The sequence below is a fragment of the Chrysochloris asiatica genome, unplaced genomic scaffold, assembly GCF_000296735.1.
Source record: "Chrysochloris asiatica unplaced genomic scaffold, ChrAsi1.0 scaffold00173, whole genome shotgun sequence".
NCBI lineage: Eukaryota > Metazoa > Chordata > Mammalia > Afrosoricida > Chrysochloridae > Chrysochloris > Chrysochloris asiatica.
The window spans coordinates 2,441,041-2,468,453 of NW_006408691.1; the positions used below are offsets into that span (position 1 = coordinate 2,441,041).

General features: G+C 57.9%; 1 protein-coding gene across 1 annotated transcript; it reads left to right on the top strand.

The window, feature by feature from the left end:
- The first annotated feature begins 431 nt into the window (after positions 1-431).
- On the top strand, positions 432-26,524 carry PLCH2 (phospholipase C, eta 2). The gene is given in 22 exon segments (XM_006871730.1): positions 432-573; positions 2,664-2,923; positions 3,094-3,222; positions 6,129-6,299; positions 6,598-6,691; positions 6,842-7,045; positions 7,235-7,355; positions 9,108-9,279; positions 9,582-9,689; positions 10,980-11,138; positions 15,817-15,822; positions 16,527-16,619; positions 17,010-17,092; positions 18,448-18,545; positions 18,756-18,938; positions 19,244-19,351; positions 20,165-20,289; positions 20,479-20,563; positions 20,761-20,907; positions 21,165-21,244; positions 23,362-23,653; positions 25,215-26,524. Coding segments are annotated over 22 exon segments (4,164 nt in total). The 5' UTR covers positions 432-437.
- The last annotated feature ends 889 nt before the right edge of the window (positions 26,525-27,413 follow it).

The window sequence follows — 27,413 nt, forward strand, 5'->3', positions numbered from 1 at the left end:
CAGCCACTTGGGCCCACCCTGTGACTAGCAGAGGCCTTTGGCACAGAGGGGCCTACCAGCTCAGCCACAATACTGTGGTCCCATTGTGAGAGTTCCCTGAGGGCCTGCCTGATCCCAGGAGGGAGCAGGTGGGTAGGTGATCCAGTCAGGGTAAGATCTTGCCGGGCCCTCCATCCTAGGACCAGTAGGGGAAAGGTGACTGTGTCTCCCAGTGCCCTGACAATGGATTACCCCCAGACTGTCACACCTGGGAGTCTCAGAGCAGGCAGCGGGTGGGTGGTATTATATTCCCTTCTACCTGGGATGGCACTGCAGGGGCACATGAGACAGTGGGGAGGAGGCATGTTGCTGTGAAGGTAGCTTTGCCCCAGCGCTCACCAGCACACTGTCTGTGTTTCTGTCTGTCTGTCTGTTCACCACGCCCAGTGGAACGATGCATGAGTGCCATGCAGGCAGGGACACAGATGCTGAAGCTCCGAGGTGGCTCCAAAGGCCTCGTCCGCTTCTACTACTTGGATGAGCACCGCTCCTGTATCCGCTGGCGACCCTCGCGCAAGAATGAGAAAGCCAAGAGTAAGTGTGGGGTGTGGCATGGTGGAGTGAGGGGCAGCCCCTTGGTGACAACCCATGAGAAGGAGTAGTGACCCTTCATAGAACAATGGAGGGGCAGCAAGACCCTGCCCCAGAAGTCTTTAGGTGGCTTTAGGCCACCTTTCCCAACCTTGATGCGATCTGGCAGAGTCTCTGGGACTCAATGGGTCCTTATAGTGCCCTGGGGCTCAGTCCTATGCTGAATGCTAGGGTGGGCAAGAGGCCAGTTAGTGGACAGAGACCCAAGCTGGACCCTAGAGTGGGATGGGGAGGCAGCTCCTGAGCTAGGAGGGGGGCTGTACGGGTGGAGAGAGAGAAGGGTGGGGTGGAGGTCCTGGGGGTGAGGAGGGTACACAAAGCATCATCTTAGGCTGGGAGACAGGAGTTCCCACACTGCTCTGGCATTCCAACCTGGGTTGAACCAGGCATCTCCAAGGCCTCAGCCCAGCAGTTGCCAAGGACAACATTGCCACCCAAGAGAGGGCAGAGGCCCCAGGGGGCAGGCACGGGTGAGCTGTGAGGGATGTGTCCCCAAGAAGGAAGCTGTAGGGAGTCAGGGCAGGGCAAAAACTGCCCACTGGGCCCAGGACAGGGGTCCCATGCTCAGCTGTGAGCCCTTACAGTGTGCCAGGCACTGTTCCTCATACTGAAGGCCCCTCAGGGCACAGGATAGGCATGGTGGACCCCATAAATGAGAGGATAACATTCTGCAGTAGACATCCAGGGACAGCAGGACAGAAAGGGACAGGTGGCCTGGGGTTCAAGGAAGCCCTTCTGGGAAAGGGGCGACCGAGCTGAGATCTGAAGGCTCCAGGACACAAGGCTGGGATGAGCCACCCCACCCCTCCTGCCCAGCCCCCACAAAGGGTAAGATGCAGTTTGGTGGAGAGACCCTCCCCCGAGCCTAGGATATGTTCCAGCTCTTCCCTGGGCTGTCTCCCTAGTCTGTGCACAGGACTACAGAAGGCCAGCAGGGGTGAAGGAAAGGGACTTCCAGGAGGGAGTATGGGGCAGCAGGAAGAAGAGTGAGGTCACCCACCCCCAGGTCACCTGATGACAGTGGCACAGCTGGAATGGGGGACCCAGGGTCTGGAAAATGCTCTCAAAGAGTTCCAGCATCCTCAGCTCACATGGGGACTGACAGATGATCTGGCTGCATTCTGGGTCAGTAACGTTAGACAGAAATGTTTAGAAGACATAGATTACCCAGGCAGGAGCCAGGGCCCTGTTGCTCTCCAGCCTCTGCTTGTCCAGCACCATGGTGCTGTGAGCAGGAGCTGACCTTTTACAGAGCCCCTGTGAGCTCATCTGTCCACAGCAACACACCCAGACCAGTCATGAGACCCTTGATGAAATCTGAGCCCGCTGCTGTCCCCCTGCCCCCTTCCCACATCGATGCCAAGCCTGTTAACAGGCAGCTGAAGCTGTTGGCTAACTAGCAACTGGCCTTTCTGGAAGGGGAGGAGGACTCAGAGGACATCTAGGGTGCTTATGGGGAGAGGTGGCTTCCTGCTTCTGGGGGGTCTTTTATGCTCAAAGTGGAGGAGGGGACACACTGTCAGCGCTGAGGGAGGGTGTCTGAGGGAGCTTCGATACTTTGGTTTCATTCTTTCCCCAATCTGAAATGTGCATGGGGGCCCTGGGCTCCCGCTACTGATGTACCCCTGAGCATTGGGCAGCCTCCTGACACAGCAGGCTGGGCCAGAGCATGGGTGGGAGATGAGAGGACCACTGTGTGGCACCCCTGAGGAGGGGGATCATCGCATGCCAGCCCCTATGCTTTCCATCGCCTCTGCCCAAGCTTCAGTGCTTGGCTCTGTGAAATGGGGGCAGTGCCTGCTGGGGATGACAGAGCTTCATTCCCATCACAGAAAGGGGCCCGAAAAGTGCAACAGCCTTGGCGTCCGAGGGCTTAGAGGACGGAGGCTTGGCGCTGAGCTGTTGCTATGACAACAGCTAGTGCTGGAGCAGGCCCAGGCCCCTCGGCATCCAGGCTGTGGGCCAGAGGGGGAATCAGGCCAGGGGGGACTTGAGACCCCGCTAACTTTGCCCTGCCGCCCACCCGCCTGCAGTCTTCATCGACTCCATCCAAGAGGTAAGTGAAGGCCGGCAGTCAGAGATCTTCCAGCGCTACCCTGATGGCAGCTTCGACCCCAATTGCTGCTTCAGCGTCTACTATGGAGACCACCGAGACTCACTGGACTTAGTCTCACCTAGTGGGGATGAGGCACGCATCTGGGTCACTGGTCTGCGTTACCTCATGGCTGGCATCAGTGACGAGGACAGCCTGGCCCGCCGGCAGCGCACCAGAGACCAATATCCTTGAGGTGGGGTGGAGTGGGGTGGGGTGGGAAAGGCATCCCCACCTATCCCTCCCCAAGCCAGGCAACACCCTGGGGAAGGGGAAACGGGAATGCACAAGGAATGGAGTTGGGTGCTTGCACGGGATGTGGGTAGCATGGCTGTCCTGTAGACTGTGTTGCCCCCTAACTCGCCCCAAAGTGGCTGAAGCAGACATTCGATGAGGCTGACAAGAATGGGGATGGCAGCCTGAGCATTGGCGAGGTCCTTCAGCTGCTACACAAGCTGAACGTGAACCTGCCGAGGCAGCGTGTGAAACAAATGTTCAAGGTGAGGCAGGTTGGGCTTCCTGCTGTAGGGTACCTGCAGAGACGGGGTGTTCTGGCCTTGCCTGAGTGGGAGGGGCCCTGGGCAGTGCTGTCTCATCTGCAGAGAGGTGGTCTTCAGCATACACAGGGAGGAGCTTGGCAGGGGCCCCATCCACCTGTCCTGGGAAGGAGGAGCCGGGTATTTACCACTAGCCCTACTCAGGTGGACTGGGCATCACTAGGGACTGTCTCCTGGCCTCCTAACAATACCACAGTTGGACAAGCTTCACCCAGCCTGGGCCCCAGGTACCCCTATAGGCACCACCCAGCCCCCACTTCTCGTCTCTGCAGCGCCCCAGCCGCTTTTAGAAGTTATGAAAATGCATCCCCTAGATGCTTCAGCCAGAGCTGCAGCCTTTATTGTTTGTAATTAGTGTCTGTCTTTCTGGAACCCCTGCTGGGGTGGGGGAGCAAGGCTGTTAGCAATGCTGCTCCAGTGGGTGGGCAGTGTAGGGACAGGCTGATCTTGAACTTCCCCACCCTTCCCTGGGTCTCAGCATCTTGCTTCCACCTGGAGGAGGGTTCTGGAGCTGGACAACAGGCTCTGCGTTCCCCCCTCCCCAAGCCTGGCAGCTCCCCTGCAGAACCCTGGGCTCTTACTGCCTGTCAAAAGACAGACAGAGCAGTTGTGCTTGGCTGCAGTGAGGCAGCTGGCCTGGCTCAGAGCGAGCATGTCTGTATGTGGATGGGGAGGGGAGCAGGAAGTCTCAAGCCTTGCCTATGAGGAGTAAGGGGGCTGGGCATGTCACCCACCAGCCCAATACTCCAGTCCATCCCAGCTCCAGGGGCAGCTCTGGGATCAACAGCCCTTCCAGGGAAGAGAGGTTGTATGTGGACCAGATGAGGCAGGAGGGAAACAAAGCCCTTGGTCGGTTGGCTATGAGGGTGCTCAGTTCCTGGGACTGGAGAAGGGCCCATTTGGGGATCTCTGGGCACCCTCCTTGGGCTCTGACTCCTGTCAACTTCATGCACAATAGAACGAAACACTGCCCATTCTAACACCATTCCCACGATCTGCTGTGGATCAGACTTTGGTGATCCAGAAAATTTTCATGGGCTGGTTTCAGAAGTAGACAGCCAGGCCTTTCTTCCTAGTCTATCTTAGGCTGGAATGTCTGCTGAAACTTGTTCAGTATCATAGCAACATGCAAATCATGGACAGATGGGAGGTGGGTGTGAGGGAAGTATATTGACCGAGAATTGAACCTGGATCTTTCTTAGGGAAACTGAGAACTCTACTATTGAATTACCTCAGACCTATGGCTGACCTGAATCTAGTATCAGACTTACCAGGTCTTCCTTTGGCACCACTTGGCCTGGACCCCTCACACTGAGCTGGCACCAGTCTTGCCTCAGCTTCTGGATCCCAGAGAGAGTCTTGGAGGCCCTGCTGGATGCCCACTGCCATGCTCAACCCCATTCTGGGGTGCAGCCAGAAGCCCATCAGGGTCCTGCTGCTGGCAACAGGGACATGGAGGGTGGCTGTGGCTGCCACACTCACTGGACTGCTCCTGGCTTAGAGGAGGCCAGCGGGTGGTGCTGTCCATGGTGCTGACATTGTTTCTGACCCTGCTAGATGTGCTGGTCTCCACCATGCCCTGGGGGTGTGGGGCCCTGGGTCCTCATCTGTGCCTGGAAGTTGGGTTGTCCTAAAAAGAGAATGACTCCTTGTGGCCTGATCCCTCCCTTCTGAAACCCTCCTGGGTTCTTCCAGCTTCCTTGGGAGACCCCAAGAACAGCTGCTGAGATGCCCCCCTGCCCACAGCAGGGGGCTTCCTGGTGTTGCTGCCTGGTGGGCATGACACTACTTCTACTTGTGTGAGGCTTTGTCCTGTTATAGGGACTGATGGGGGTCTAGAGGCTCTGTGGAGACCTGTGACCTCAGGTAGTGTTTATGGACAAGAGTGGTCATGGTACTTGGTGTACCAGGCCTGGAAATTCAGCATAGCTGTGGTCAGGGTTGGGTTGGTGGCTCCTTCTGAACCTGTCAGCACCCACAAACAGGTGGGCATCAGGCTGGTGGAGCTGCAGGGGGCCAGGCACCCCTTGACAAGAGGTGGCTAAGCTGGGTTCTAGCCAGAGCCCAATGCTTCCAAGTGGGTCATGTTCTCATTTCACCCCCAGGCCTCAGCCCAGTTTCTATGTTCAAACATCACAAGCAGCCTTTAGTGCACACCCCAGGTGCTAGTAGCTCCTGGGCACCTTAGGCATTCTTTGGTCTCCAGTTGCTGGGACACCATTGTCCTCTGCTTCTGTCCCCAGACTTCTGGGAGGGCTGTGCCTTGTACCTTAGCATCCCAGCTTTTGTATGTTATCAGTAAATGCTGTGAGCTGGTGGGTTCACCAAGGAACCCATATCATCACTGGAGTCCTTGGTAGGAGGACTTCACCATGGAGCCACTGGCCCTGAGGAAAGCCCCGGGAAGGCTCTTGTGGGTATCTTGTGAGGAAGGGAAGGCAGGGACCAAGAACAGGTCCTGCATGTCTCTTCTGGGGAGTCTGGGGCCTGGGCCTCCAGGGGCCATGAACATTCCTAACTGCCGAGTGTCTATTTTGTTAGAGGCTCAGTGGTGTAGAGCCCAGGGTGAGTGAGTGATGGTGTCGGGTTTGGTGTAGACTGACTTTGGAAGACATAGAGTCATGGGTTCAGATTTGTGTCTTAGGATGGTCATCCCAGTGGCTTCTTGGTGGAGAGACAGAAAGTAGGAGGCCAGCAAAGACACAGCCACGGTTGTCTGGGACAAGATGATGTGGCAGTGAAATGGGAAGTGGGGGTGGACCTGCATTGCTGGACTCAGGGGATGAGTCTGAGAAATGTTTGTGGCTATGTGAGGAAATAGATGGGGACCCAGAGTCCTTGGGTTGCAGGAAGCAGACACAGATGACCAGCAGGGCACTCTGGACTTCGAGGAGTTCTGTGCCTTCTACAAAGTGATGTCCACCCGCCGAGACCTCTACCTGCTCCTGCTGACGTACAGCAACCACAAGGATCACCTGGATGCCACTGACCTGCAGCGCTTCCTGGAAGTAGAGCAGAAGGTGAGGAAGCCAACAGCTTGGGAGGGCAGCGTCACAGCCAGGCCTCTGCAGCCCGGAAGCTGTCTCTGCTGATGGCCCCCAGCTCCACTCACATCACTACATCAGCCTGCTCCAGGGGCTGGTATGGCCCAGGCTTAGGGAACTGACTCCCATATGTCCATGCTCCCTGCATGGGTCTGGCTGACTTTTCCCCCGAGTCCAGCCCAGGGCCACCTCTACACACCATTTGCCCAGCAAACATCTGGTGCGATGGTCTAGCCTGGGTTCCTCACCACCACCCTCCACACACTCTGCCTAGATGACAGGCATGACACTGGAGAGCTGCCAGGACATCATTGAGCAGTTTGAGCCTTGCCCAGAAAACAAGAGCAAGGGGGTGCTGGGAATTGATGGTGAGTGGGGACTGTGAGTGTCCACTGTCCTGGGGGGCTGCTGGGGCCCCCATGAGGTGTGGGGGGATGGGTGGCTATGAGCTGAACCACTGGTGTGGCCATGTTAGGGGCTGAATACACAGGACTGACTCCCACCTCCACCTTTTGTAGGTTTCACCAATTACACAAGAAGCCCGGTCGGTGACATCTTCAACCCCGCACACCACAGCGTTCACCAGGACATGAGCCTCCCACTCAGTCACTACTTCATCACCTCCTCCCACAACACCTACCTCGTGGGTGACCAGCTCATGTCTCAGTCCCGAGTGGACATGTATGCCAGGGTCCTGCAAGGTGGATGCCGCTGCGTGGAGGGTGAGCAGTGGTCGCCTCCCCCTCCCCCTCAGTGCCCTGGCAGGCTCCTGTGGGTGGGGTGGATTGCTGAGGCCTCCCCTCAGTGTTGCTGCTGAGCAGGTAGATGGTCCTCTGCTGGGGTCCTCATACTGGTGGTGGGACAATTGTGACATGCACCTTGTTGCTGACCTGTGGCCTGTCTGCCCACAGTGGACTGCTGGGATGGCCCTGATGGTGAACCCATTGTGCACCATGGTTACACCTTGACCTCCAAGATTCTTTTCAAAGATGTCATTGAAACCATCAACAAATACGCTTTCATCAAGAATGAGTGAGTAGGACTTCCGGGGTGGCACACATGGCAAAGCACTTAATGATTAGCCAAAAGGTTGGAGGTTTAAACCCACCCAGAGATACCTCAGAAGAAAGAACTGGCAGCCTGCCTCAGGAAAGTCACAGCCACTGAAAACCCTATGGCACAGTTCTATTCTGCACACATGGCGTCGCCAAGAGTCGGAAGTGACTAACAGCAAAAAGAAACAAAACAGGTTGTCACAATGAGTGGCTTGGACTGGGGGACTGGCCCCAAGGAGTGGGGGTGAGGTGCAAGGTTCTGGCTTTTCCTGCCCCTCTCCAAAATTGGGAGGCAATGACTGTAGTAGCCTCGGACTGAGGGAGAGGGTAGGGAGTGGACCTACAGCTTGGCTCTAGAGAGAGGGACAGAGGCAGGAGGCTAGCATGACAGGTGCGTGCAAGTGGTTCCCCTGCCCACACTTACTTGGTGGCTACCTCTGGGTGTCAGGCGCCTGCTGTGACTTTGGTCCTAATTATCCCCAAGAAGCATCCGAACTCAATTTGCTGTCACTCAGCTGTGGCAACAGACACCGGTGAACAAAATTCAATTTAGTTTCTGGAAATAGAAGACCGCCCCCTTACTTGGATAGTTACCTTCAGGTCGCCATTAAACAAGGCTTGAAGGCAAGGCAGAAGCTAATCAAATAAGGTGGGAGGAGAGGCAGGTTGATTGAAGAAATCGTGACAGAGGGCCCATACTAGAAGGGCAGTCCAGGCTGTCTCAGCGGCTGGGAGGCTACTGTAGGGTGGCTCAGCCCCTGGGGCTGCAGGTGGAGAAGGCAACTCAGAGCACTGGAGTTCTGCAGCTGCCAAAGAGTCAGCACCAGTCAGAGCCTCAGGACAGGCATGCACCCCAGATATCCACGTCTCCCCCTAGGCCCTGGGCTCCAGGCCTCAGTCTCCTTGCCAGCCTGAGAAATGGGGATGGGATGAGGATCTGCACTCCAAGTCCTGCTTTCTCCCCACTTCTATCTCTCAGCACCAGAACACCACCACAACAACACAACACTTGTCCGTTTCTTGCTCTGACTCATGCCCTCTCTGTCAGGGTTACATTTTCTAAAAGAGCTATGGCTGTCTTTGGGTAAAACTGTAAGGAAAATGTGTATGGTTTGGAAAACGTCAAACAAAAGAGCTCTCCTCCCCATTCTGCACCCACAGGTAAGAGCCATGTTCTGCCAGATGGTGTTTTTCAGTCTTATGTCTCCTCCATGGGGCCAGTGTTGGGACCTCAGGCCATCTGAGAGTAGTATTTCCAGTGTCTAGCTCAAAGGGTCATCTTTTGATTCATGTCCTGGTGTGGCACTGTTGGGTAATGCACTGGACTGAAAGGTCGGTTTGAAACACAAGGTCGGTGGTTCAAATTCAACAACCACTCCTTGGAAACCCTATACAAGGTCACTATGGGTCGGAACCGACTCGAAGGCACTTAACAAGAATGAAAACAACAATTGATTAACGTCATGTTTAACAATTTTGAACTACAGATTTCACAGATATCACCTTTTGTTTTCCTGGAGTTCCTAATTGCCTTTCTTTTTTCTTCCTGAGAGGTGAAATGCATATCTTCTTTCTCTGTTCCTGAAACCTCCCAGTCCTTTCCCACCCATTCAGCTGTTTTTCAAAGTTATCAATGGCCCCCTCTTGGAGCCGCTGACAGCCCCAATCTGTCCAGGCCTCTTGATAAAGACCCCTAGCATCACCCAGCTTCTCCCACCTTGGGCCTCAGGTATCCAGTGATCCTGTCCATTGAGAACCACTGCAGTGTTGTCCAGCAGAAGAAAATGGCCCAGTACCTGACTGATATTCTCGGGGACAAGTTGGACCTGTCATCAGTGAATGGCGAAGACTTGACCATGCTTCCCTCCCCAGAAATGCTCAAGGGCAAGATTCTGGTGAAGGTCAGCCCCTGCCCCTCCTGGGGCCCGCATCTGACTAGACATCTGACCTAGGACCAGACAGGCCTCGCCCTAGCCCACCTCAGTCTCCCCCTGTGTAACACAGTGGCCGTGCCAACCTAGGAATACCCCATGAACGTGCACACTGATCGCACTTCTGCCATGCTGCTGGTGATGAGCCCTGGTCCCTACCTTGCCCCCCGAGTTACCTCAGGCAGAGAAAATTCCCACCACTTGCCAACTCCTCCTTTTGGGTAAAAGTCCCCAGGTTCTGGACCCCGCCCACTGTCTGCCTCCTACCCCAGGGGAAGAAGCTCCCGGCCAACATCAGTGAGGACGTTGAGGAGGGCGAGGTGTCTGACGAAGACAGCGCCGATGAAATTGATGATGATTGCAAGCTTCTCAATGGGGACGTGAGTGGGGGCGGGGCCAAGGCAGGGGGATTGGGGGCCCTACAGCCTAAGGAGGGGGAAGTCAGCTGAAGTGGAGGACGTTGGGAACCAGGGGGTTTCCAAAGCAGGCCGAACTTCTGGCACATAGGGACCCCTCCTTGCCAGCACCCCCACCTACTGGATTCCCAGTGGGACTGCCTCTTGGGGTGATGGACACATGTCTTCTGGGGGCCCTTCTCAGCTGCCATCTCTGAACCACCGTGTAAGAACTGTCACTCAGCTTACATTGTCCTCTTATTGTCCTCAGTAGTCAGAAGTAGTCTCCCTGGTCCCAGACCTGCCCACTGTCATCTGCACAGCTGGACGCAACTCAGGTCTCCCTCCCCATCCGGACCTCTTTGGTCAACCTTGGCTCAAGCTTCGGGCAGAGGCTCCCTGCCCAGCCATGCTGGACCCAGAACTGGTCTCACCTGAAAGAGAAAGCCTGGAGGTCCATTCAGTTGCCAGGATGTGGGTGGGAAGAGCCACCTGTCCCACAGGTGGTCCCCTCTGTCTTCACAGATCCCCTAACTATCCCTCCTCCCAGCAGTTACCTGGGCTGAGGGCTGGGAATGCAGCTCAGGAGTCGGAGAGTTTCTGGAACGTAGCAGGGCTGGGGGCTCTGTAATTAATGCCTCTCTCCTCGGGGCGCCTCAGCACTGAGCTGCTGCTGACATGACTTTGTGTCTCCCTGAGGGGCCATCAGATGGGAAGATAATTGCCCAGGAACTTTTCCAGCTAATTGTTTTAGAAAGCCCTGAGGCAGTGGATCCTTCAGTTTGGGGGTGAGGGTGGCTGTGTGTTTCTCATCTGCTGAGGAGATGGCAGGCACTGTCCCCAACGTCCACTTGAGTTGGCTAAAAATGGGGCTTCCGGGGTTTCTTGATACCCCTGTCCCTGCGATGTCCAAAGTCATGGGGTACCGGGAGCCATACCTGCCTCTGGTGCTAAGCAGTCTCTCCACTGTGGCAGGCCCAACTGCCAGGTCAGGTTGAAGGTACACTGACTTCCCCCAGCCTTGAGGCCCAGTGGGTGAACACCCACAAACTGTTGAGTCCAGGAGCGGTAGCATCCTGTAGCTAAAGGAGGTGGGAGTTAGGACCAGCTGGACCTTAGTTCACTTCCCCAGAGCAAATTAAATGCCCTCTGAATGACTAACTTGATCTACAGCAAGGTAGGGACTGGGACGGGCTCCAGCAGCCCCAGCTAGCTCACCTGAGCCACTACTGGGCTGGAGACAGACACCAACAAATTGCTATCTGACTCTCACAGGCTTCCACCAACCGGAAGCGCGTGGAGAACATCGCAAAGAGGAGACTGGATTCTCTCATCAAGGAATCCAAGATCCGGGACTGTGAAGATCCCAATAACTTCTCCGTGTCCACATTATCCCCAGCGTGGAAGCTCGGGCACAGGGTCGAGGGCAAGAAGGTGAGGCTCCTAATACCTGTCCCCTGCCTACAGGTATAGCTTTGGAACCTGGCCAGAGGGCCTGATGAGGAATTTGGAGTGTGCTACCTGAATATGTACACACACCTGTATACACATAGCAACACACACATACCCGCACACGAACACCTGCACACACAGAAACCTGAGTACACACACCTGCAAGGAGCCCTGGTGATGCTGTGGGTTAGGTGTTTGGCTACTAATGGAAAGGTGAGTGGTTGGAGCATACCAGCTGCTGCACTGGAGAAACATGAGGCTGTCTGTCCCTGTAAAGATTTGCAGTCTCGGGAACCCTGTGGAGCAACACTGTTCTGTCCTGTGGAGTCCCTGTAAGAATCAACTCCAAGGCTGTGTGTTTGTTTTCTTGCTTATATACACCTGCACACACATTTATGTACACACTTGTATATGCAACCTTGCCCCCACACACCTGCACACACATTTATGTACACACTTGTATATGCAACCTTGTCTCCCACACACCTGCACACACACAACTGTATAAGCAACTACACACACTTGTATCCACATGTACATTTGTCCAAATGCACATACTCACTTATATACACACACAGAATGGCGCACACAGACCTGCACGGATGCACATGAAGGCTGGAGGCCCTACTGCCCACTGGCATCATTCTCTGTCTCCAGGGACCCCTTAGAGTTCAACAATTAGCTTTGAATTGTTCCGGTTTGAGGAAGGATTTGAGTTGCTTACCCTGTTACTGAACAAATCGGTCTAGGGCTTGGCAACACACTGTTGGTGTGGCTGCCTTCACGTTCTCTGGCAGTTCATTCATAGTCTGACAGTCACGCTCAGCTCCTGGCAGACCTGCAGGCAGCTGTCAGCCCACACCCTCCACCCAATCTTCAGCTGGCAAGGTGGGCAGCTCTGGGTGACTGCAGCTCCTAATGGAAGAAGGTTTGCCCACAGGCTCGCTATGTCCCCTGCCTTAGGAGGGGGTCTTGTGAATGGCTGGGAGGGGCTCAGCAGGTTCTCAGTCCAGAAACTCCATTGAGGAGTGTGTGGGGCTGGCAAGGTGGACTGGCTGATGGCAGGGGGGAGGGGGGCAGCCTGAGGCTCCTCCCTGCAGGGGTAGCTGTGAGACGAGCATGCTCCTAGTGAGAGAATGTCAGGCTCCGGTGCAGCCCACCACCCACAGCAGGCACAGCCAAGTGCAGAGAGATGGGTCCCCTGCCGAAGGCACTCTCTGCCTTGGTCCCCTGACTGATGACTCCCCTGCCGGATGGGAGCCATTCACAGCTCCGTGGGCCAATTATCCTCATGGAGACTGGCTGTAAGAGGGGGGTCAGGGCAGATGTGGGGCCCGCTGGGCAGGAGATCTGGGGGCCCGCTGGGCAGGAGGTCAAGCGTGCCTGGGTACGGCTCTCCACCGACTATCCCAAGCAGCCTCAGGCAGCATTGGTGCTTCCTGAGTGTTGGGGCAGGCGCAGGCCTGGAGTGGGGTGGGCAGGGTGGAGGGCACCCATGGAGGGTAGGGGTGCCTCCCATTCTTGGTTCATAGAGCCCCACTGTAGGTGCTGGCTCACCCTGCACACCCCCTGAAACCTCTTGCCTTTCCAGATTTTGGTGGGGGTGGGGGTGGGGTAGCAGTGGCTCCTCCCCGTGCCCCTGCTGGGACCTGTATTTTTAGATGCGGTTGTTTTTGTTTCCGCCCACCAGCACAGCATCACACTGCACAGCTGACGCCCGGGGATCTTGGTGACACTCTGCAGGTGGCCCCAGCAGGTCCCGTGGTGCCAGGCGCACACTTATTCTGGTCCCCTGACAGAGAGGTGGAGCGAAAGCTGACCACCTGTGCTCCAGAGCACCTGGCACTCTCAGGTGGCCAGAAGATAGCCCATGTTATACCTGGGGATCCTAGAAACATACCTAGGGGTCCTAGAGGTGACACATAGGGGTCTTGGGTTCAAAGGAAAGCAGCTGACTTCTGGAAACTTGAGTCTGAGTGGTCTTCTGTGACAGTAAGGCAGGGCTCACTCCTGGAGATGGACAAGGTGGGTGCTCAGGCTAAATTTGGGGGGTGGGAGGCTGTGGAATCCCACCTTGACCCCACCCCCCACCCCAGGCCCTCTCTTACAGAGTAGAGTCTAGTGGGGAGTGGGGAAGAATGCAGCCCAGAATGATTGGAGGGGCCTTGGGGACATGCTGGAGCCCAGCAAGGTCCAGCCCATCCTTGGGTAGGGGCAGCAAGCGAGAGGAGGGGGACTTAGTTAATCACAAAGCTCATGGAGGGATGCAGACTTTGATGCAGCGGCCCCCACAGGAACAGGCATTGTCCTCACCAGACCAGGTCCTGAGGGCATGATGAGTCTGGGTCCTAAATGCTCCCTGTCCTATAGGAGGGGTCTATGGGTGCAGTAGGGGGAACTTCTGGGTGCCTGGAGGGGAGGAGCGAATGGGCATGAAGGGTCTCTTGCAATGTGGCACAACTCCAGGGGGTGTGGCTGGCACCGGCCAAGGGCAGCCTTCACCCTCTGCTAGAGACCCTTCCCCTCAGTCCTCCCCAATTGGCTGTGAAGCCCAAGCACTGGGCTGTTAGGGGGAGGGAGGGACTGTGTCCTGCCTGGGGTGGGTGTTGTCTGGCCACCTGCCTGGCCCTCTCCTCTGCTGGCCACCTGCCTGGCCCTCTCCTCTGCCCAGTTTGTGGGGAAGCTTGAGCTATGCTGGTGACAGTGCATCGTGGTCCAAGAGACTTGGGTCATCATGGTGGTACCTCCTCCAGGAAGCTGGGCTGGCAGAGCTGCTCCCTGGGGGAGATTCCCAATACGCAAAGTACTTACTTGTGCTTACTGACTAACTTATAGAGAGCCATCTCATCTGAGTTTGACTCAAGAGCATGTGAAACTGCTCACTGTGGATTAGTAAGTAAGCACAAGTGAGTCTGTGCACACCTTGCTTACTGGGTATCCATCCCTGTTAGGAATTTTCCGTTTGAAAAGAGACTTTGATGCTGTAGGAAGGTGCAGTGGGGTTGGGAGAGAGAGAGATGCCAGCCAGACCAAAAAATGTGACATTGTTCACTATAGATTAGTAAGCACAAGGAAGCCTGTGCTTACCTTTATTCCTGGGCAATCCAACACTGGCTGCTTCCTTAGTTGTTGCCCAGGTTTATGGGTGCAAGTCATCCTTGGTAATGATGTTTGAAGACTGGTGGAGTGTGTCAGTCTCCACAGACACCAAGCAAACTCAAAAGCAGCTTTCAGCACCTCTCGAACGCCTTGGCTTCATCAATAAGTGAAAAGGGGGCCATGGAAGGAGACACATCTCTGGGAGCAACTGGGACCCTAATGGTGAATGCCTGTTACCCAGCATTGCCCTGCCAGGGGCTCGGGGAGTTAGCGAGAGAACAGGGCCAAGGCAGCCAGACTTGGGGCCTGGGCTTGTGTCTGTCCTGGCTTCTGATGCAGGAGAAGGGAGGACGATCTGGGATAGCTGCCTGCCACAGCCACAGCCGATAGGCTGTCTGTCTGACCTGGCAGTATATCCGGTGACATGATCCATTTTCATATGTGTCCACGTGGTTCTGTGAGCTGTGAAGTTGCCCCTTTGCCAGGCCTTCTGTGCTTCCTGAATGCCGGTGGTTGGGCCCTTTGGGGTTTTTTGTTTTTTTTTTTAATGTTTTATTGTGAATTATATGATAGTTTACATGGGAGAACTTTAGTTTTACATTCATTCCATCGTATATCATCTCACTGCCATGGTTCCAATCCCTTCCATGCATCCTCAACCACCCAAAGGGTATATCCCAGAAACCCGCTCCCTACACTTCCTTTGGGGGTTTTTTGAAGTGTGGATCTTGGGGCCAGGAGCACCCTACTTGTGACAGATGCCCACCTTCCTTCCTCCCTGGGATCACCCAGTTCTGTGCTCCTGGGCCCGTGGGAGTTGCCCAGGAGGGGGCCTTGCTCACACATAGGCCAGAGCAAAGGACTGGACCCGGTGTGGTGGGTTGAGTCTGGGGGTGCTAGAGCACTCAAGCTCCACCTGCAGGGAGGTGAGGCTGCTCTTTTAACTCTTGACCCCTGGTGACACTGGGGGCGCTACTGAAATGTGGAGAGTGTCTACCTTCTTGGGGATCTGAGACCTTCGTGGTTCACTCATCACTCAGCAGGGAGCCAGCCTGCCAATACCACCTTCCTGGTTCTGAGGGGCCAGTATTGAGGCCACATTGGAAGTCAGCTGTGAATGTCACCAGGCAATTGAGACTCAGGAAGGAATGCTGCGCTTCACTAGGGGATGGAGGGCCCCCAGCTGCCCACACCAGTGGCATAGCAGCCCCATGTGAAAGTAGAGTGTGTATGTTGTTGTTGTTAAATACCATTGAGTCCGTTCCGACCCATAGTGACCCTGTATAGGGTTTCCAAGGAGTGACTGGTGAGCTTGAACCACGGACCTTATAGTTCAAATGGTTTTGCAGTCTGGCGCATTAACCCACAGTGCCACACCAGGACTCCTTTAACCACATAGGGCTTCCGAGGCTGTAAATCTTTGCCGGAGCAGCAAGCCTCATCTTTCTCCCATGGAATAGCTGGTAGTTTCGAGTAGCTGACCTTGCGGTTTGCAGCCCGCCTCGTAACCACTATGCTACCAGAGTTCCTTATAGGAGTATGCATACAGGGGTGTGAACAGGGGCGTGTGAAGGAGCAAATTACAGAGATGCAGGGGTCTATGTGCTGGGATGCATGCAGGGCTGTGCGTCTATGGAATGGGGGCCCCTTCTAAGCACAGCTGGGCTAAGTTTGGTATCAAAGGGCTGGCAGTGGCAGGTGGTGAGGGCTCAGGCTCCCAGGGCTTGGGTATGAAGGACCCTCGGGTGAATGGGCAGGTCCAGAGGTAGCAGGGAGCAGTCAGGGCCCAGGACACATGCTTTACAACCAGCAGGAGGAAGGTCAGTCCTGCACCTGGCTGCTCTGCTGCTGGTTTTTCAGTTTTCAGTACAGCCTGGCCTCGCTCCTCTAATGAGCCTGTCTGTGCTGGCCGAGCCGTCGGGTGTCAGAACACGGGGGTCCTGTGGGGGTTACATAAGCAGACAGCTGAGGAACATTCCAGACACAGACTGAGTGTGCTATGCCGTCATTCTCTATGGAAAACCATTTGGAACTGGGAACATGACGAGTTTAAAGAAACACATCTTGTAAAGCTAATGAGCGTGTGCAAGCAAGACTACTTCCATGAGAGTCTCAGTGGCCCCGTTTGCACTTGGGTTTTCACCAGCAGCTGCCCCCGCTGCCCCCCCCCCCAGTGGAACTGGGATCTGCTCTGGGAGCCCAGAACTCCCTCCACTGGGTCCCTCCCCAGGCTGGGCTCACCCCTCCATGCTTTCTCTCCCTCGGGATCAGAGCAAAGCTGAGGAGGATGTGGACTCTGGAGAGGACGCTGGAGCCAGCCGGAGGAACAGCCGGCTTCTTATGAACAGTTTCTCCAAGCGCAAGGTCTGATGGGCCCCTGGGGCACGGTCCTCCAGTGTGGGATGGCTTGGGTCTCCATTCCCACCTGTCTGGCTCTCTGAGTTTCCTGGTGGCATGGCAAAGCCAGCTATAGGTGACTGGGGTGGGTGGAGGGGGACCAGGGCAGGGGCTGCATGGGAGCTGATACCCTGGTGCTTTTTCTGGCTAATACCTCCTTTGACCCAAGCTCAGGGACAGGTGGGGCAGAGCTGTGGCAGAGGACTGGAGGTGGCCACAGCTAGGTGTGGAGGGGACTGGGAGGTGGTGCAGCGGGGCCCCAGAGGGGCTCACTTTGCTGCAGCTCCCTGGGCTTCCCAACGCCCTGGCCAGAGTCTGAGGCTCTAGTACATTTCCACACCTCTCTCCTTCTGCCAGAAAAAGGGCAGCAAATTAAAGAAAGCAGCCAGCGTGGAGGAGGGGGCAGAGGACCTGGACCCCCAAGGAGGCCAGAGCCGAGGGTCAGTGCTCAGCCAGGGGCCCACATACATCCAGGGTGCCAGGGGTCCTGGGGGCGGTGGGGGGGGCAGCAGGGTGGTGGATATGCAGTCCCAGCCTGGGAGCTTAGAGCCAGAATGACTGATGGGGTCATCAGAGGAGTGGACGCTGGGGTGGGGTGGGCCCATGGGGACATGCACAGAGCTCTCTGGGGCTGGTGAGAGAGGTTGGGACCAATTCTCACTTCTTGCCCTGGGTCCCTGGTCCAGCCCCGTCCTCCAATATTCCCCATCCCTGCTTCTAAGGCCCCCCCTCTCAAACCCAGGACAACCCTCCCATCCTCTCAGGGTTCCCCCTGGGGTCCAGCACCCTAACCTCACACCCTTCCAAGGATTCATATCCCACCTTCAAATGCCCAGTCTTCCTACTGCCCTGGCTCCACAGGTGAGGCATGCAATTGCCCTTCAGACCTACCTACATCAAGGCTTTCCTGTCCTCACCTCTGTCCCCACTGCACCCCTGTACAATATCACCCCGTCCCTCCACACCTCTGTCCCCCCTCACCTGTCCCCCTCCCTCCTGTTCCTCTCCCCCTTGTTCCCTCGCTCCCCTGTCCTCTCTTAACCCTGTCTCCGCTCACCTCAATTCCCCCTCATCCACCCTTTCACCCTGTACTCCCTCACCCTCTCTCCTTTGTCCCCCATAAACTGTCCCCCTAACCCCATAACCTCTGTCCACCTTCACCTCAATCCTCCCTTAACTTTGTCCCCTCTCACTTCCATCCTCCCTCATATTGTACACCATCATCTCTGTTCCCCCTCACCCTTGTCCCCCCTCACCTGTTCTCCTTTACCTCTGTCCCCCTCACCTCTGTTTCTTCTCACTTGTTCCCCTCATCCCTTCTCCCTGTCCCCCCTCACCGCTGTCTCTCCTCACCTGTCTGCCCTCCTCCCTGTCCCCCCTCACCTCTGTACTCCTTGTCCCTATCATTTCCTTCCCCATTACCTTGGTCCCCTTCCTTACCTATCCTCTACCCCTTTTACCCGTCGTCCTCCCTCCTTTTCATCATCATACCTGACCCCTTCCCACACCCTCCTGGCTCCATCCTCAGCACACATCTCAGACCCCCACCCCTACCCATAGCCTCCATCCATTCCAGGTTCTTTTCCACTCAGAACCTTCAGGAAGACCCCTCAGCCCACATCGCTGCCCCATCTGCTGCTCAGCGAGCTCCTCTCAGACCCTAGGGCTTTTTGGCTCTGTGGAGCCTGTGGTCTGAACCCAGGGTTGTGGTCAGCACGCAGCACTTGTCATGAGCCCCTTTGATGAGTGCACATCCCCCTAGCCTTAGGCTCCTGAACCCCCACCCGCCCCACAGGGTGACTCGGCAAAAGAAGACCATGAAGCTATCACGGGCCCTGTCTGACCTGGTGAAGTACACCAAGTCTGTGGGGACACATGATGTGGAGACCGAAGGTGAGTGGGGTCGGGCATAGCAGAGAGGGCCTCCCTCTGTTCCCCATAGCCTCTGACCTCCGGGTGCCTGTCAGGGAGGTACACCCTGAGACAGATGTGTATCCGGGAATCCTGAGCCCCGCTGACCCTGACCTCAGGGTACATGCTGGGGAGGGCCATCAGGGAGCTTGGCTGACGGCCGTCTGACACCCACCAATCTGCATCTCCCAGTGGTGTCCAGCTGGCAGGTGTCATCCTTCAGTGAGACCAAGGCTCACCAGATCCTGCAGCAGAAACCTGCCCAGTACCTGCGCTTCAATCAGCACCAGCTCTCCCGCATCTACCCCTCGTCCTACCGTGTGGACTCCAGCAACTACAACCCACAGCCCTTCTGGAACGCCGGCTGCCAGATGGGTGGGTGCCCTCCCATGTGCAACAGGGGCAGTGAGGAACCCCCAGGAGAGCCTCCATGGCATCCCTCCAACTCTGCGTGTGCCCACTGGGCTGGGTCTTCAGGAGACACAGGGGACTGCCCATGCGTGTCCCTGGGGTCTACAGGGGATTGGCTGTGCCTGGCTCCTGGAGTGGCCCACTAGGAACTGGGAACCTGGGATTGGGCCCCATGTAGCTCCTAGGGCCCCCCATTGGCCATGGTGGTGGGGAGTGGGTAGTAAGTATGACAGGCCAGCTGTGATGGCCTTCCACACCTCCCCCTGCAGTTGCCCTGAACTACCAGTCTGAGGGACGTATGCTGCAGCTGAACCGCGCCAAGTTCAGCGCCAATGGCAACTGTGGCTACGTGCTGAAGCCCTCCTGCATGTGCCAGGGTGAGGTGCCTGAGGTGCAGGGGGGACCCGTGGGTGGGGGGCTGGGGCCAGGAAGGCAGAAGTTGCATGGAGGCTACACCATACTGTAATGGGGTATGGACGGCAGCTCCAGGTGAGGGGGCCTTAGGATGTAGCTTCCGAGATACATGAGATTTGCTGGCACAGGGCACAGTACCAGCCTCCCTTCCCCTCCCCTGGGCCTATTTCAGACTGCAGACACTGTAGACCTAGGTGTCCTCAAGTTGTCTCTGGCCTGGGCACTTTAGGGAGGTTCCCCGTCCTCCTTCCCTTTCCCTCTTCTCTTCCTCCCCTCTCCACATTCTCCCCTCTCAGATGTTTCAATTGCTTCTTGACATGTTGAAAATGACATGGATTTTTATTTCCATTTTAATCCTAATCTTTCTTTCTGCACCCCCTCTTGGTTTGTGTTTGACTGTCTTTTACCTGCACTTGTCCCCCCGCCAAATTATTGGCCTTCACAGTCCCTGATATGCTGCCAGAGAAACCACCTGGGCCCCTTCCCACCAGGGTCCCCACCTCACTGAGGAGCCTCGGGCTCTGTCCCCTACCCAGAGGTAGCATGTACAAGTCCCTTAGCACCCAACTCACCTGTAGGATGGAATGTGGGGGTCCCATGCTATGGGGTTCAGAGCCACCTGCCATGAACTAATGTCACTTCCTCGACTGGGCTTGAAGTTCCCACCTGTAAAATGGGAGATGGGGGTATTGGACAACTGGTACCCCAGTGCCCACCTGAGGTCTGTGGGAGCTCAGAAAAGATCATGCCTACCCAGCCTCCTGCTCTGGCTCCAGGTGTCTTCAACCCCAACTCTGAGGACCCACTGCCTGGGCAGCTCAAGAAGCAACTTGTGCTTCGGATTATCAGTGGGCAGCAGCTCCCCAAGCCTCGGGACTCGATGCTGGGGGACCGTGGAGAGGTAGGGGGCTGCATACAGTAGGGGGCAGGATATAATGCAGGGGGGAGGCATAGAGAGGTGGGGGCCACAGGGAGGTAGGAGGGGGCTGCTTGAGCTGAGCTGGGCCCCAAGGCCAAGAGGGCAGAGTGGGGGTGTTATAGGAGCCTGGGTCCTGGGTCCTGGGTACCATCTATACCTTTGGGGTCCCAGATCATTGACCCCTTCGTGGAGGTGGAGATCATCGGGCTCCCCGTGGACTGCAACAAGGAGCAGACGCGAGTGGTGGACGACAATGGTGGGACGCGGGGCAGCGGGGCAGCGGGGCTGGGGGGCAAGGGAGGGAAGGGAGGCAATGGGGAGTCCATTAGCCTGTGCACCCCAGCTCCCCGAATTCAGGGCCGTCAGTAGACACTGTCCCCTGGATGCAAGTAACAGTGCTGGCCCCGAGGCTGGGCGCAGGGAGGTGATTCCCTTCCTTCCCGTGGCCTCTAGGATTTAACCCCATGTGGGAGGAGACTCTGGTGTTCCTGGTACACATGCCCGAGATGGCACTGATCCGTTTCCTCGTGTGGGATCATGACCCCATCGGCCGGGACTTCATCGGCCAGAGGACGTTGGCCTTCAGCAGCATGATGCCAGGTGTGGGGCTGGAGGGTACCTGCCGTGGGTGGGTAGGGCCAGGTCAGGCCAAAGGGACAAGCAGAGAGCTTGGGGAGGGGGACAAAGGAAGCCCTGGGAGCTGGGACCAACTTGGGGAGGGGAACATGAAACACCTTGTACCTGAGGCTAGAACATCCCCAGTAGGCTTTCTAGGGGCATGTTGGTGCACTCAGGGACCTATGAATAGGGAGTGTGGGTGACCAGGGACAAGTGGGAGCCCATGACCACTGTTGCAGGCTATCGGCATGTGTACCTAGAGGGCATGGAGCAGGCCTCCATCTTTGTCCACGTGGCCATCAGTGACGTCAGTGGTAAGGTGAGTCTCACCTGCTGGGCTGTCATCAGTCATCAGGTAGTGTCCCCCATTGTCGCCATGCTGGCTCCTGACCCTTGGGCTCCCTCCTGCCTGAGCCTGCTGACATGGTCCTCCCTGTCCCCAGGAACACTGTGGTGCCCAGGGGCTTAGTCAACCCTTGTGGTGACTCACCAAGGCCCTCCCATCCCCCCTTCAGTTTGGGGTACCATGGCCAGCTCCTCCTTCTGTCCCCGAGACTTCTCTCCCCTTCTCCCTGCCTTTTCCCATCCAAGGCAGCCCCCCAACTCTGCAGGCGGCATCCCCTTGACTGGCTCTGGTACCCCCATTGACAGAGGGCAGGCACAGATGCCTGGACCCAGCTCAGGCCCAGTCCCTGGGGATGCTGGGCACAGAGGCCAATCCTGGTCCTAGCACTGACCTTCTCTCCTGCTGCTCCACGGGACCCGAGGTGCCGGCCAGAGCCGGGGCTCACCGTCTGTCCGTCTGTCCGTCCGTCCATCCGTCCGTCCACCGTGTCTGCCTGCCCACGGTTGCTGGGCCCCGCCGGCCATGCTGCTCCTCACCTGCCTTCGCTCTGTCTCTTTGGTCTTGCAGTGGGTCTCTGTGCAAAGTCCACCTTTAGAAGCACAGCCCTGTTAGGAGCCTCCAAGGTACCCCCGAGGACGGTGCCACCCCCCTCCCGCATGCTCAGACCACTGCCCTTCATTAGCATCCGATACTCGGTAGCATTTTGGAAACTGTCCGCTCGTGTGATGTGGGTGATGTGGCTCTGGGGCTCTGCGGGCCATTCTCAGCCAGAGCAGCATTTACAAAGCAGACCCAGGACTTGGGCAGGGCCCTGGGGTTGCCCTCCGTTGGCTCCTCCCACTTCACCCATGCCCCCCCCCCAAGTCCTACTGTGGCCCCTCCTTCCCCTCACCCTCTGCAAACTCTCCCCATCTGTACTCTCCTCATGCCCCCTCCTCTTCTGTAAGCCCTCCCCCCACCCATGGAAACCCTTCCTCTCCCCCTGCAGACCCTGCCCTCTCTTCACACTTGTCTCCCTGCCACCCCTGCCTCCCTCTCTATACCCCTTTCCTTTCCCACCCCTATGTTCCTTAGGCCTGTGTTCCCTCTCAGTCTATGCCCCTCCCCTTATCTCTGCCCCCCCCCCCTCCAGTCCCTCCCCATCTCTGGGCTTCCCCACTGTGTACTGCCCTGAATGTATCTCTTAGTCCCCTCTCTGCTCCCCAGTCTTGTCTGGGCTGGGAAGGTCCTGCATCCAGGAGCTCTAAGCCTGAATTCTGGATCTTTTTCTAAATGACTTTGGCCAACTCTGATCAAACTGCATTGGATTTGGGATCTTGAATCGGGATGCTGATTCAAGTGCTGCCTCATGGACACTTCTGCCTAAGGTGCCGCTGGGGGTAACTGCCCACCAGGTTGCAGGGCTGCTCCATGCACGAGGCTGAGGGTCATCAGGGAGGGGAGGGGTGGGGGTGGTGAGGTGTCAGGGATGGCAGAGTTTCGGGGGCACGGGGTGTCTGGCATGTGAGGATTCATTCCCTGGCCTGCATAAATCTGGGATGCGGCAGCCAGGCCCTTCAGACAGTGACTGGGCCTGCCTCACTGGGACCCTGGACCAGCTGTCCAGGAAGGCTGTGTGGCTGGCACTGGAGTCTGGGGGGGCAGGAGCCTGAGCCCTGGGCTCACAGTGGGGTCCACGAGCCCCCATTGGGGTTCAAGAAGTTCCGAGCCAGCTGAGGGCTCTGCTCTTTGGACCTGGCAGGAATGTACTGAGTGTGGGAGTGAGGCCAGCCATGTGGCTTTTGGGGTCCTCTCTCTGATATCTTTCTCTCCACATTGGCACCCCTGGTATAGTTGGGGGTTGTGAGCCTCAGTGGGTGCAGGGCACCATGGGCACTGGTCTTGGGTTCCAGGTTTCTGCTTCCCCCTCCCTTTCCAGCCCCACTTGCTGCACATCTGGGGACCTGCCTCCACCACAGCCAGCCTGGCTCTCTGCCCAGGCGGTTGTTGTCCAGCACTGTCTGTTCACGGCCCCTTCCTGCCCATGTCCACCAGTGCTTCGGGTGGGCAGTCCTTGGCTACTGCTGACACCGGCCCCATTCTCTTTGCAGGTCAAACAGGCTCTAGGTCTAAAAGGCTTGTTCCTCCGAGGCCCAAAGCCCGGCTCTCTGGACAGTCATGCTGCTGGGCGACCACTACCCCGGCCCTCTGTTAGCCAGCGGCTACTGAGGCGTACAGCCAGCGCTCCCACCAAGACCCACAAGCCAGGCCGCAAGGGCTTGCCCGAGATGGTCGTCGGCACTCAGGACGCGGGCTCCGAGGGGGCAGCTGATGACGTGGCACCTCCCAACCCTGCTCCGGGGGCCCCATCCCACGAGGGGCCCAGCAGTGTCAGCCCCCGAGGTAAGGTGCTGGCACCCAGAGCAGCTGCAGCAGTGAAGAGCACGGCCCCCTTGCCACCCACACGTGTCCCTGAGGGCCCTGGACCTGCGGGCATGGCTGCCACCTGCATGAAGTGCATGGTGGCTTCCTGTGCCGGTGTGGACACCGAGGGTCTGCTCAGGGAGCGGCCACCCAGCCCGGGGCCTATGGGTGCCCACTCAGCCATCAACCAGCAACCCCGGGCTCGGGCTGATCCAGTGGGGGCTCCTCGAGCCGCCACTGCTGTGCCCCGAAAAAGCAGAGAGGCCTCTGAGGGCCTCGGGGCCCGTAGGCAGCGGCCGGGCGGCGGTGGCTCTGTGTCCTCAGACTCCAGCAGCCTGGACAGCTGTGGCAGCCCCGAGGAGGCCCCCCGCAGGCCTGAGGGTGCCCGCAGGCCACCAGGGGCTCTTCAGCGGGAGATGAACGCCCTGTTCATTCAAAAGCTGGAGGAGATTAGGAGTAAATCCCCCATGTTCTCAGCCGGTAAGGCTGGCCCAGCCGGCACCCCCACCCCATGTCCCTGCTCTTGGCTCTTGGCATGGCCTGGCTCCATCGCCACTGACGCCTGTCATACACCCCCACCCTGAATGTACCATCTGCTTCTGTTTCACTGTGTTCCATCAGCTTGTCCCACCTGTCCTCTCAGCACCGGCCCCCCCATCCCACTCTCGGGTCCAACCTCGGAGGCCCTGATCCTTCTGGAGCCCCAGGGAGTGGGTGGCCCAGGCCAGGACCTGTGGGCAGGGTTTGCTGAGGACCAAATCTAGCCTGGTGCACCCCAGCCCTCCCAGCTGGGCCCTCATCACAGGGGCCTATGGGAGAGCTGGGGGCTGAGGTGTTTCTGATGCCCTTCCTGGACCTTGATTGGCTTCCATGCACCCTTGCCCCCAAATCTCCAGGCCCTCCAAGGCGAGGCTCCTGCCCCCTGCCCCAGCTGCTGGCACAGCCATTCTCCAAGACTGACATGTCAAGGGCCAGCTCCAGCCCCCATGGGTGGCCTTCGGCCTTCCAGGTGTCGCTCTGCGTGCTGATGGGCGATTCCACATGGCCTGGGGCCTGGGCTCACTCTCGGCTGACAGGCTCTGAGCACCTGACCAAGAGGTCCTGCCAGGCACCACCCACACCTCTATCGAGCCCCTGAATGGGAGAACCCCCTCCTACCTTCCCTCCAAACTCCCGTCCTGTACCCACCTTGCCTTGCTGTCAGTCTGTCTGCCAGCCCCCTGCCCTCTGCCCCCTCTGACCATCTTCTCCTTTTTGTCCCTGCCCCTGTGCTGCCTCCATAGTTAGGAACTGACTGCAGCTGAGCGCCAGGTAATGGGCCGGCTGCCCTGTGTGCTGTGTGCGTGCCCTGCCATGGCCCATGGGTTGGCACCCGGCCGTGGCCCCGTGGCCTGTCTGTTCCCCCAGGTCCAGAGGGTGGTTGGGGAAGGGCGTTCTGGACACCCGTGTATTCTGGTGTATGGTCTGGCTGCTGGGGCCCATCATCCCCTGGCACCAGGGCCAGGGGTATTCACTGGTATCCCTCTTCCTCTCCCCACAGATGCTCGTCCCTCATCCATGCAGAGGTCTGTCTCCTCTCTGTGTGGCCTGGAGACCATTGCCGAGGAGCCGGCCCATGGTCTGCCACCCCCGTCGGCCACCACCATCAGCCCCTGCCCAGAAGGGCCCCAATGCTCCGAAGGACCCAAAGCTGTAGCAAGTCCCCTAGGGGTGTCCCGGGGAACTTCTGGGCCACCCCAGCTCAAGAGCAGTAGCCACAGAGACACTGAGGCACCTCCTGACAGCAGGCAGTGGGTATGCCGAGGTGGGGGTCCTGGGGGGCTCTCTGAGGGGATCACTGGCAGCCAGGTGGGCCAACCCCGGGCCCAAGGACAGCTGCCCCTCGTCCGAAGGGCCAGAAGTGAGAGCCAGGTGCCTGTAGAGCCACTGGGCGGGAGGCGGTCCCTGGCTGGGCCCTCCCCTGTTCCTGCTGTGTACTCTGATGCCACCGGCGGTGACCGACTATGGCAGCGTCTGGAGCCCGGCAGCCACCGCGACAGCGTGTCCTCATCCTCCAGCATGTCGTCCAGCGACACCGTCATCGACCTCTCCCTGCCCAGCTTGGGCCTGGGCCGAAGCCGAGAAAGCCTGGCGGGGGCTCCATCCAGCCGCCTGCCCCCAAGGCCCTGCACCACCTGCCCTGGACTGCCCCTGGTGACCAAGAGCAAGTCCAATCCCAACTTGCGGGTGGCAGGCCAGCTGCCCTCTACACCTGATGAGCTGCAGCCCAGGCCCCTGGCCCCTCGGCCACACAAGTCCTTGCCTGGCCCCCGGCCCCGGCCTCCCTGGGGCCGCCTCTCCCTGGTGGGCCTCCAGGATTGCCCTGTGGCTGCCAAGTCCAAGAGTCTGGGGGACCTGACGGCTGATGACTTTGCACCCAGCTTTGAGAGCAGGCCCCGCAGTCCGGGCCGAGGCCTGGGTCCCCTGGGTGAGCCACAGCTGGATGCCCTGACGGAGCAGCTGCGCTGGCTCACGGGCTTCCAGCAGGCAGGAGACATCACCTCGCCCACCAGCCTTGGCCCGGCAGGGGAAGGTGCAACAACAGCAGGGGTGCCCAGCTTCCTGCGCCGCTCCTCATCCCGGAGCCAGAGTCGCGTGCGTGCTATAGCTAGTCGGGCCCGCCAGGCCCAGGAGCGGCAGCAGCGGTTGCAGGGTCTGGGTGCACCAGGGCCCCCTGATGAGGAGCGGGGCACCCCCGAGGGCGCCTGCTCCGTGGGTCGCGAGGGCTGCGTGGACATCCTGGCCCCCTCCAAGGGACCCCCCAGCCAGGTGTGTGGGGCAGCCGCCGGCTCCCTCTTGCTCAGGCTCTGACCACTCACTGCCTGATTTGTCTACACCCTCCAGGCCCAAGTAGCAGGGGGCCCATGTTTGCTCAGGAAATGGGGCACCTGCCACAGGTCCCCAGAGCTGGCTTGTAGCTGTATGTGGCAGCAGCTGCCTGGGTCACGTGGCTATGCCCCTGCCCTGGTTGTCACCCGAGTGAAAGGGCTGAGGCTGAGGCTGTCCTGCCTTGTGGCGTAGTCACTCCATTTTAAGATATATACAGAGAGTATTTAAATTTCTAGAGACCATGCTGAAATGACACTGCGGTCCATTTTTTTTACCTGGGTTTAGCCCATGGGTCTGAGAATATGTAGCCGGGCTAGAGGGAGCTGTGCCCGTGTGGGCCGCCTCCCAGGGCAAGGGCCTGGTGCCCAGAGGTGCTCGGAGGTTGCCTGCATCCCACCTGACTCTGCATTTGGCCTGTTCTACCTATCAGGACATTTTAGATTGTAAATTCTGGAACCTTACTCCAATAAATGTATTCTCACCTGGTGGGATTGCCTCAGGGGGACTGTGGTATGTCCCTCGCTTACTCCTGTTTCCACTGACTCCCAGAGCAGGGAACCCCCACATGCACTCTTCACCGGGGGTGTCACCCAAGTCCAGTCCCTCCCAATCCTTAAACAGAGAACATTTGCCCTGCGGCAGGGACTCTAGGCCAAAGGCACCCAAGGTGGGGCTATGCAACACACGGAATGCAGGAACCCCCACCCCATGGTGAAGCTCTTAGTGTTCCCCCCACCCTGGGAAGCTGAAAAATGGGACAGCTTTGGGGAAGCTAGGGGTCAGGGTGGGGGCATGAGCACCTGATTCAACAGCCCAGCTCCCTCCCCAGATGGAAGGGGCCCTTGAGGGCAGGGGAGATGCCTTACAGGTG